This window comes from Mixophyes fleayi, chromosome 6, assembly GCF_038048845.1.
Source record: "Mixophyes fleayi isolate aMixFle1 chromosome 6, aMixFle1.hap1, whole genome shotgun sequence".
Classification (NCBI taxonomy): Eukaryota; Metazoa; Chordata; class Amphibia; order Anura; family Limnodynastidae; genus Mixophyes; species Mixophyes fleayi.
The window spans coordinates 34,486,671-34,498,856 of NC_134407.1; the positions used below are offsets into that span (position 1 = coordinate 34,486,671).

Below are 12,186 nucleotides of genomic sequence, written 5' to 3' on the forward strand. Positions count from 1 at the left end.
TTTTGACCTCTGTCAGGGCCCATTAGTTTACTAAGGATCATTTATGTAAGTGCAACACAATTGCTGTTTTGTTTTGCTGCATACCTACATTTGTGTACATGACCCAATGTTTATGGGAAGTGTATGGATTGGTGGGCAAGGATAATGGCATCTCCAGAGTTGCAAAACTCTTCATCTTCTGATGGTAATCTGGATGCGAGGAGGTCCCTTGGGGAGTGCAAGAAGTGAGATCTGTGCAGAGAGGAGACATATTTAGGGGAACGTTCCCTGTTTTAATAAGGTACCACTGGTCATTTTTCCTCCCTGTAAATGGACTTGAATTGTATGGATACTTGAGAGGTGCCAGTAACTAGGAGTATTCCTATACTTACAGTGGGTGCTTCTTTCACCTGTACAGGAAAGTATAATTATTGTAATCTTAGTAATCAATGTAATGTGTTTTATATTTACTTTTTCAATGTAAGAGCTGTTCACTGTGAATGTATTTGTTGTTTTGTTGGTTCCAGATGGCGTTCTATACACAGCCTCCGGCTATGGGTTCCACAGCGTACCAGATATAAGGAGAGATATTGTTCCACCCACGTTAAAAACTGAAGCAACCCCCCTGCACTGGCTTATTGGTACGTTATGAATTATGTGCATAATGGAATGAGTATGTAAAATGTACAACTGCCCATCACAAGCATCCAGATGTCTGTTTTCATTCTCTAAATTCCATGAGAATGTCGATGGTATTATTCACCAGTATTAATAAATGTTTTATTTTACTAAATGCTCTCCTATTCCAGAGGTATGTTTCTATACATATTAAGCCTATGTAGAAGTATGAGATAATTAAGTGAGTGGACAGTTTGCATCATTAAACCTGTATAAACTGCTCAGTAGAACAATTTAGGGCTTGTTTAATGAGCAAGTAAAGCAAATATTTCACATGAATATATATGTATAGTATACTGTATTGAATAATATACTGATAATATCCTCAATGACGTATGTCTAATAATAACTGAATAATTGTCCTTCACTAAATATGTCCACCAATGTCCCCTCTCATTTCTCATCAGAGGGCTGTAATGTTAGGGTTCTCTCTAACAGGTCGGCACAGATTGGCTGCTTGGCGTGGTTGGTGAACTCATACACACGGGCAGTTAAATACTAGCTTCTAGTTTTCATACTTCGACAAAAAGTGAAGCTCATACATATAGTGTCTTATAGTGTCAGTGTAACAGGGCCTCAGATCGCCACTCTGAGCTATTTATTGTTCATGCTGAGAAGCTTGGTTTAACTATGTATTGGCCTAGCTCAGCGCCTGCTTCCAACTTAGGCTGGGTGCACACTACAGAAATTTTACGACCAATGTGTTATCTCAACGATTTTACCACTGACTTGAAGAAAAAAAAAGTCCCGATCAGCATGCCGATTCATGTGTACACATTATACATGTTTTAAAAAGATTTACCTTCAGATCTGTGCTCTTCATCTGTCACTTTGGCTGAAAAGATCACAACTCTGTAAACTGTGTGGAGATCCTGATCGTGAGTGCATACACACTGCAGGATCGGAACGAGATCTATAGTTCTGCTGAACAATCAAATGAAACTGCTATCGTTCATCGTTGGAGCGTACACACTAATGCGATATAGGCCCAAACGGTCGTTTATCACTCGATTGACCCAATAGTCGGCTTAAAAACCTGTAGTGTGTACTCAGCCTTACACAGGAGTTGGATGATCTGAAAGCCTCTATGTTATCCAATGCCTTACCTGGCTACTGGTTGTATGTTATCTAATGATTTGATTGACTTCCTTCCTCACTTGTTGCCTGTCTTTGTGTGCTCATGAATAATTACACAGAAGGTGATCTATCCCTATTCAGAGCACCTAAATATTATTATATATTACATTTGAGTGCACATCACATATCGATGAAATAAGACTATAGTGCTTCATCAATTATTTTTGTGTCCCATTTTCACTGTTATGAAGAGACCATGCAATGCTTTCTGTTTGCTATTGTTACATTTACATGTGCTGTCATAACACAGGAGACCTGTTTGTCTCAATCTGTTCTATGATTGCATTCAGTCACTCCTGTTCCACCATTTGTGTGCAGATATTCTCCATTATAAATGCTCAAATTTCCAACCGATTCATAATTCTTCACATTTCACCGGGCCACAAACAATTTGTATTTTTAAATATTTTTCTTTTTAAACACTATTTAAATAATATTTTTACATAATAAGAAAAACTATTGTAGCATTTTATTTTAATTGAAACTGCAAATGCTACAGTTTTCACATTTTGAATTTCGCAGTTGGAGGTTCGCTGTTCCCCCTTAGTACTTAAAATACATCAACTTATGTTACGGACGGAGAGGGAGCGCGTCCAGACCGAATAGACTCTGATTTACTACCTGCATCTCCTACACTTAGCGAAGCTCCCTAATGTCCCTATTAGTAGTTCCATGGTGACCATTCGACCAGTGTAACTTTCACGAATTGGAAGGGAACCTATTAGGTTCCCTCCCTCATGTGTTCAATATGGTTTAACAGCAGAATTGTTTAATGTGTTCCCCCCCACTATGTACCCCCTCAACCCTCCCCTTTTAATTTTGTGTCCTTTCCTTACCCCCCATCCCTTTCTTCTTTCTGTACCCCATAATTTTTTGAAAAATTAATAATAAAAATACTATTGAAGTTAAAAAAAAAAAAATACATCAACTAAAATTCAAAAAACACATTAAAGCCGTTTTGTGCATCAGCTAAAATGTTCTTTAGCCGGTTTGCACACAGTGGAACAGGCTAAAACAAGGTCAAAAAGACTTGTTCGAATTTAGCTTTATTAGCTTAATTTTATTTACTTTTTTAATTGTTCTAAAATGTGAAAAATTCTTGTGGATGGTCAAATTTTTGTACCAATCTGACAGATATATACGATTTGCGGACAGTTCTTGCGTCTCTACTCTCCAACGCCTTGTCATTTCTGCGACTACAACCCGCATCACTTTCATACACTTGTTGTTCTACACCTTGCTGATTCCATGTTCTCTAGGTTTGGTAGGTTATGCCAGTATCTTGTCATTAATTCATCCATCTATGCCCAGAGCAAGCATCCTGGCTTTCATCAATACACACAGTTGTCTTTGTATGTATTTTCTCCTTTTGTTTACTAAACTGAAAATCTGTGCCCAAGTAACGTTTTGGTTTTTTTTTTTTGTTCATGTTTTAGGAAGAGTTGTAAATAATTCACAGCAGACATATGAAATAGTTTCTGCCTATTCTCTGACGTTCTGTATTATGACATTCAGTAAACACAGATATTGGAACAGCTTGGCATTTCACAAGATGGCAGGCAGCTTGTTGTTGTCTCTGTGAGGTTGTCTGGATTCCCAGCTCTGCTCTCATCCCTTTCTCTCCTGTGACCTAGAGATTTTGCTTCCAGATGGGATTGTATGAATCTCTTATAAAAAAAAAAGGATATTATTATTTTGCAAGTTTATTTAATAACACTTCTGTAGTACGCAATTAGAATAGGTTTTATTTAATCAAGGGGCCTAATTTTATACAAGCATATAGGACCTTGCTATTTAACCCTTCAGAGTATGTAGGGTAAAGTTTGCAGTAGGATTATCCTTCTAGAACTAGTATACTAGTGGTCTAGTAAACCACGTATTACTTGGCTATGGGACACAGCCTGTGGACACCGATACAACGTCATTCTCCAATATATGCCTCATGCACAGCAATGAATGAGTAATGCCACTTGGGATGGGTAGTGTTTTTCCTCTCATTAAATAGGGCCTGATTCGTTAAGGAAAGTTCTCATATTTTTTTTACTTAAGTTTTCTCCTGGACAAAACCATGTTGCAATGCAAAGGGCGCATATTAGTTTATTATTTTGCACATAAGGAAAATACTGGCTTTTTTTCCAAGATCACCTTTATATTTTAGTGTACAAATAAGCTATCAAATATTTGTGTGCTACATGAAAAAACAGCCAGTATTTTCCTTATGTGCAAAATAATAAACTAATTTGCACTCCTTGCATAGCTAGATGATTTTGACCAGAAAACTTAAGTAAGAAAACTTACTCAATTTATTGCTTAATTTTCCTTAATGAATCAGGCCCATAGTGATTTGCTTATCAGCACCTTCAGCTTCACTATAGAATATGAACACAACTATTCACAACAGTCCAAAGTTTTGTCAACCATTCAGAATGGATACTTAACTTTTATTTGTATGTCTTCCCTTTGGTGTGCTGAAGATCACACCATCCAGCTCAGTATGATTGTAGGCCCTACTCTACTTTACAGGCACACAGTTAAATGCTGTGCAACAATTTCCAATTACTCAGGACATGTAGCCCAGAATACAAAACGCTACAATGCATCATTGGCCACTATCTGGTGTGACTAACAGTCTGCCCCTCATAGAGTGAGCACATAGCTGTCCCCCAACATCACTACTGTCCAAACTAACAAAGAATGAGCTTAGCTCTTACAGTAGGGAAGGAAGTCTGGATATGCATTATATTTTACACTGTGGTGCTTTCCATAGCCATACACGAGTTGTGTTAGAACTTGTATAAACAGCTGTGAACTATATCCCTATCTTGGTGACCAGAGATGATTGGGTATGGCAAAGGGTATAACCTCTTTCTTTACAGTGTCCAATATCAGACATACGTCATTGATGACAGAGAGTGATAAAGATAACAGTATATATATAACCCCTCCTTCTTTGTTACTGCAGTCAGGTTACCTTTCCCACAATACGCCAATAGTGGACCTTACAAGTATAATCACCACTCCTGCAGTCCTTTACAGTCACAAAACTTGTCAGCAATCTCACAGTATGGGTGTGTTATCCCATATATCTTTGTTGCTTATGAATGTCAATTACTTTATATTAAATTCTTTATTATGTCAGAGAAAGGGCGAAAATGACAGCATATCACACATGTTGACATGGTTTTCAAACAGAATCTACTTCTTATCAGCTCCATTCCTCACATATTTTTGGTCACAAACGGAGTAAATCTTTTTTCCTCGTTCCCCATGTTTCCGTAGGTAATCCTGAGCTATAAACTGAAACCTTTTAGTTCCGCGCACATACCTTTCATGGTGGACCCTCACTGACCATTGTTTGTGTTTTTCCTCTAGATGCTGAGTTTGTGACCTCTGCTCTGGTTCGAGAAAGTCTAAATTCCACAGTAGGAGATGACGATAAAATCTACTATTTCTTCAATGAAAGAGTAATGGAAGAAAGCTCAGAGTTTCTAGACAAGACTCAAGTAGCAAGAGTTGCCCGCGTGTGCAAGGTAATAACTTTGTATGCTTCCATTGTCGCTACTTATATTGTGCATCTGTAGTGATGGTTTCTATTTTTATTAAACAAATGATATTCAAAACACAATTGAATTGCTACTTTATAATAAACAGCCTTTTACAGTGCAAACATTTGTAAATCTCTTCTTTTACTGGCTCATATAGACCAACAATTTGCTTTTGCATATTTCTACCCAGAATACCTTAGGTAAGGGTTAATACTTTACTAAATAGTCTGTCTGATAAGCCCTATATTACTGAAGCCATTGGTCCATATCTTGCGCTGATTATTTCTAATACGTTCAAGACAAGCTGTCTGCCAGTCTGATTGATGACTCTGAATCTATGGTTTTATTTATATTGGAGTGCCAGTTTGCATTTTTCTACTGAGAATTCTTATAGTAAGGATTGTTCCTTCACTGTCTGGTTCTGTGGAATAAAGTTGGTTATCATAAACTTACTTTGAGTATATCAATAGACAAGGAGACTGACTTGTACAGCATCTTCAAGTCTTCACCTGCGGGTCCCAGCTCTTTCCTGCTTTTAATGTCAGAATTGTTTGTTATAGCTTGTAACGCTTGTTTAAAATACCTGCTGATATGTTATCACAGATAGCTGTCATTTTTATTTTTTTTATTTTTTTTAGAGTACATGTAATGTTTTAAGTTACTATCAAGATGAAGGGTAACGTGCATCCTTTTTGAGGGTTAAAGGTCTGCCCATGCGGACCCTGAAGTATATCTGGTTGTTTAGCACTATAGTAGAGGCTCCTCCACCAGGCAGCACTGTATCCAATGGGGACAGCTGAGAAACTTCACTCAAGTTGTAGATAACTTTATCAGTGACATTTACTAGTAAAAAGCAAGTTTGGTCAGCCGGTTGCCTTACTAATTTTGCAACTCACAGGGTGCTTCCTCCTACACTAAACCGGTTCACCATTGCAAAGCTGTGAGCTCTATATGCACACACAGAATCTTAAAGGGACTATAATGAGAGGCAGAAAAGACATAAGTGAATGATTTAATATTTTATTTTTCCACATATATTGTGTGTTCAATTAATTTATCTGTATGAAGTCGTTGGATAAATACAATAATATATGACCATATCTCTCTCTAAATATATACCATTTATATCGTTATAATAAACACTACGGCAGAAAAAAAAAATCTGAATATTAGAAGTATACAAAATAAGAATTAAAAACATATATCAAATACACCTAACAGTATCACAAAAGGAGGCCATTTCATCCTAACAAGTTACATCTAATAGAACCTTTTATTATGATGAAGTTTTCTTGAATGTTTGGCTATATCACAGCATCTCTTTTTCACAGTTTTCTCATAAGTTTCACCAATGTAAAAAAAAAAAAAAAATTTTTTTATTCAGGCTTGGGTGACAGTATGAGTATTGCGCAATCGCGGTATAAGATTCTTTGTCATCCAGGACATAAGTACCGTAAGACAACCACCATTTTATTTGTCTTTGTGTTTTGTCATCCTTGCATTGTCCTGATAGTACATTGTAAACTAAGGAAGGTTGTGAACCTGCTGCTCCAATACTGTTGGAGGGAAATTTATTTTAGATTTGAATGTTGGTTTTGCACCCCTTAAGCCTCGCTGCACCCATCAGGCTTTTCTGTTCATCATACATTTGTAACCTTTTACTTCTACCACATAAAAGGGAAATCTATTCCCTGCAATTAGGTGCCTGACATCATGTTGATGTTTTACTGCGTTCAATCAGTGAATCAGTGAAGTTACATCACCACGGAGTGTCTTTATGACTCTTCCGGAGGCACTCTGTGGCACATAATAATATCATGTCCTATGGACCCTTTTCTGAGTTTGTACAACATTTTATGAGGTAGTGACATTGTATTAGTAAGGACTCGTGTATGCTTGGGAAAGAATTTATCAAAGTTTGTGTGGGTGGTTTTATGACTCCACACCTATTTGCTTTGTGCAATGCAGTCATCTCTACCATATCTGCCAATGCTAGAGAGTAATCCAGAGTAAATGTTTTGCCTACACAAGTGGCTCTCCTATTTTGAAGGGCATCCGTGATCTGTCTGCTTTTTAGTGAACTAACACACATAATGATTTGCTGTGTGTGGGTGACTCTTTAATAGGGAAAAGACTGGATAAAAGAGTGAAGCTGCAAAAAATCTATTTGCAAATTGGTTAGTTGCTTTTAACACTCATTGTTCAGGTTGATCTTGAACAGGTAATATTAACAGTATGGACCATGCTATTTTGGGCAGAATAGTCAAATCTACTAAAGTAATTTCCTTTCCAAATTAATTATTTTCGGTTTTGTATTATAAAACATGAGCATATGATGTCCCTGCATTGTAATTAGTTCTGTCTAAAACTTGTAAAGGAGAGATATTAACTGAGTAAAGTTGTTTGAGCCATCCAGACTTGAAATATCCAGACCAAATCCACAGTTGTCACCAAGAATTGACTATGGCATAAACGTTTAGTGATGGGCCCTTGTTCAGAGCATGTTCTACCTTCTGCCTAACTTCTACCCTGTGCTCTCTCTCCAGAATTATTTCCCATCCACCCACACTTGAGCCAGGCTGTCCTTGACAGCCCAATCTTCAAACAGGTTCCCAACATTACTTGAATGGTGCCTGGGCCCATGACCAGTGCCTGGGCCCGTGACCGGTGCCTGTTGTTACTGCAAACCTGAAACTAAAATATAAAGTAAAGTTTACGTTTAAGAAATGTTGTCCGTTTGCATGATGATGCAGTCCTATCAATTACTAGAAAAAGTAACTATTTTGTAAAAATGGCTGGCACTTGGGTGGATCAGGGCGGGCCTAATTTTGTCTCGGTTATGCATGTCTCTGTGTTTGATGGTATGTCAAACGCTGGAGAGAAATTTTCTTATATGTTCATTGGAGCTGCTTTATTATAGATTGATATAGAGGGTAACAAAAAGATGCACATCATTTTGGGAGGGGGTTTCCTACCCCCTTCCTCAGGAAGCTCTGTGAGTAGGAGCACCACCATCCTTTATTAGGAGGTAATAGAGGATTTAAACTCTACATGTATTGAATTTTTAGTTTTGTATTCTCAGGGGGGGGGGGTGGGGGGGAATCAATTGACTGCATTACTCGTGAAAGTAACCCGGCCCACACACTATTACCGTTACTACGATAATACTGCACATTATTACATTAGTACGGTCATTTCAACTGATTTCATTAACAGATCTGAGAGCCGCGTTACAAATCTGCGATAAAATTACCGTATTAACGGTAATAGTGTGCGGGGTGCGATACATTCACGAGTAACGCGGTCAATTGAATTTCCTCACTCAGTTTCTGTCGTTTAAGCCTACAGACATAGATATATTGTAACATTTGTTGTGTACATCTTTGAAGTGGACCTGTCACCTACTCATAGTGGAGATATCCATTATGTGGGCTGAGCCAATATGCATTAGTCTTCTAGAAATCATCTCTGAGGAGCTGCCTTAATAATAAAATTTACAAGACATTAAATCCTACTGCATTGCGACTACTCCCACTTTGTGTAGACGACAGGTCTATTTATATGTATCTCCTAACATATAGGTGCAGATTTCAGTTAGCCCCCGCGGAGAATCGTCACGCAGAGTTTTACTGAAATCTCCAGTAATTTTCCCTTGCGTCCTATAGAGATTCGAGGAATAAGCAATCTGCGCAGCTGGACATCAAGCCGATATCCGCCAGCACCTCGCGTCGAGTTCAATCTGCCCCCTAGACATACAAAATCGGGACAGAATTAAGTCCCACCCTGATCCATCCAGAAACGCCCACTTTTGAGGGTGGCTCTGACCAATTTGCACCGTGTGCCATCTGTAAATCGGGACAGTTGAGAAAGATGCTTTTAGCATCAGCTCGTTTGTTGACTGTTTATTTTCTTGATTTCTGGAATAAACCTAAGTTGTAAACCTTCTTCCTATTCTGGTTCTTTTTTGTACATTTTCCTGTCCTTGCCGTTATTTGAAAGTGATGTTTTAAATTGAATTTAAAGTGCTTCTTATATTTAGCTAAATGGTCTCAAACCATCAGTTTATCAAACTTGTTTCTTGTATTAACAGAAGGCAATAAACGTGCCATTTTTTCCGCTGTCCTAAAACATCACAGAATTGCACACATTAGCCCAATTTAAAAACAAGTCATAAATGTGTAATCCTTATCTGAAAAAAACTAGTGCAGAACATGTTTTCTCTGTATTCTCATTTGTATTCTGTTACATACTATCAGATAAAATGTTTTGCAATGTGAACAGATGGCAAATGGCTTAATTTCTTATCAATTTATAAAACATTTCCTCTTGCTGAAAATGGAATTCATAACAGTTCTTTAGACATTGTCAATGTATGTTGAACTTTTGTTGTTGCAGTCATGTGACTCTGGTAACAAGCCTTGTTTCAGTAAGATAACGAGATAATCTACTTTACATGGGAATGGTGTTCATTGGCCAAAACTTAACCCTGCTTGGGAAGGAAGTAGGAAGTGAAATATGTTAGAACTTTATTATACTTTATATACAATGCTGAGTGTATTCACAGGGTGATTGCTACATTAGTGGAGCATGCATCAGGAAGAGATGTTATGTTATAGCTGGAGCTAATGGCCTTATGTGGGCTGGGATTGTACCCATAGTGTCTGGTGTATAGTTTTTGCTAAAATCTAAATGGATTATGAGCAGTTGGAGCCCTAGTCAGGGGAGCAATCTCGCCAGACCATCCCATCTCCTCAGTGCCCCTGTGTATTTTTATCCCAGAACTTTGTCCTAATGGTTATTCCCTTGAGAGACACTTTACACTTATTGCATTACACATAATACCTTGTAAAGACCACCCTCCATGTATTGCACTCTCTCCATATAAACCAGATCTCTTGGTCAGTGGGTTTGCACACAACACATTGTCAGACAGCACAGAGTCCAACCATCTTATTGCCCCTGCTTTCTGTACAATAGGAGGTGCTGCACTCCTTTGCTATTTCTTTGGTCCCATCACACAGTATGTGCATTGTGTATAAGCTTATGGGCTGAAAAAGCCAGAGATATAATATTAATATTATTATTTTTATTATCATCTTTTATTTGTGAGGCGCCATAAAGGGTCCGCAGCGCCGTACATAGATCATGGGATACAATACATGGCGTACAGGGTAGTGCAAAAACAAAGTGCAGTAAAACAAAGTGCAGTAAGTATATAGACAAAGTGCAATAAGTATAAGTTGAAGTGCCAACTATTCAGAGCAAGGTGCATAGGGCAAAGAGGTAAAAGTGAATTTCAGTGTACAGATAGAATTGGAACTTTGGAAGGGGAAGAGGGGAGTGAGTGAGGAGTTGAACCTGTGCCCAGTAGTGAGGGCGCCATTTACAGGGTCAGGGCAGATTTGGAGGAGCAGAGGCACGGGGCAAGAGGAGATTTGGAGATGGGGGGGGGGGGGGTCAAGTGACGATATGGAGATAAGAGGCGGGGAGCCGAAGGTAAAGGTAAACAAGAGGAAGAGGACTCAAGGAAAGAGGGCCCTGCTCAAGGGAGCTTACACTCTAAGGGCATATCACAGGATGACTAACAGATATTCATTAACAATCCTGCAGAGGTTTGGGCTAACTTCAGAACATAACTTGGGATATTGGACCCCTTCCTCACAGAATAGTCATTTAATATAAACGAGCGGAGGCCTGGGAGCTGGCAGTTCTGCAGTGAGTGTGGGTGCGATGCCTTGTGTGTCTAGCACTTCTGCTTGTCGCAGGTTAGGCTTCGGCAACTTGGACCTCTGGGGTTCTACCTTTTCAGTAATCCATTACTAGCCAAGTTAAACCACAACTGAAATAACTACACTAATCCTTGCTGCATTTGTTCAGCACCTGTCAAAAGTTCATATTACCATAAAGGAATAGTAACGTTTGTAAAAGTAAACCGTCACCTGCACCTCAACATATTTTCTGAACAAATTAATTTAAAACATTTCTGAACTGAAATAGACTGTCAGCTCTTCAGGACAGGGAATCCCTATTTCTACTTGTTACCGTGACATGAATTCTCCACTTTTATTCTGCACCATTCCTTTGTGAGTGTTTGAAGAGTGATGTATTCACTGGTCTCGCTATATAAATAAATTGTACATAGAAATGATGGAGAACTGAAATATCAGTGAATAAGGGGTGGCACTGGACTGGTGGGCAGCTATAGCAATTCATTCTGTAAAGATTAACCCTATACAAACACCACACAAGGAGTGGCATAAAGGAATTCTGTGATAAGGTTGAGAAGTAAATGTCCTGTTCTCTGGTTATCAATGTGACCTTTTGTCTAATTTATCACTTTGGTGTAAATGCAATGGATACAGTCACTGATTACTCATAAGTATTGCAGTACTGTAGATTAGATTATTGGGCACCAGAAACATTTTGTTGTATTTATTCCAGTGATTGATATCAATGTCTGGACTGCAGCACTTAGTGGGTTAAATAGTGGTTACTGCGCTCCCACTTTAAGTGGTGTAGTCAATCAGGCTTTGGAGTGTGACATTTTATCCTGAAAATAATTTTGTATCTATAATTTGTTACTAAGCTTGGGTAATTACCGGGTGGGGTATGGAAATATTGGTGTAATACTCATCATCATCACCATTTATTTATATAGCACCACCAATTCCAAATTGCTGTACAGAGAATATTTGTCATTCACAATTCCTGCCCTACTGGAGCTTACAGTCTAAATTCCCTAACACGTACACGTTCAGGTTGCTTCTGTTCTCTTCCCAGCCTGCTGGACTACCGCTATAACCCGCTTATTGAACATTAATATACAGAAGCTTGAAAGATGTGTGAA

The 12,186-nt window shown here is 38.4% G+C and overlaps 1 protein-coding gene across 4 annotated transcripts in view; it reads left to right on the forward strand.

Moving 5' to 3' along the window:
• Nucleotides 1-12,186, forward strand: part of SEMA4G (semaphorin 4G) — a 507,048-nt gene that overhangs the window by 101,896 nt on the left and 392,966 nt on the right. For all 4 annotated transcript variants that reach the window (XM_075216263.1, XM_075216260.1, XM_075216261.1 and 1 more), the window contains 2 exons: nucleotides 507-620; nucleotides 5,167-5,324. In XM_075216263.1, coding sequence (XP_075072364.1) covers nucleotides 507-620; nucleotides 5,167-5,324 — 272 coding nt within the window. The remainder of the gene's footprint in view (nucleotides 1-506; nucleotides 621-5,166; nucleotides 5,325-12,186) is intronic.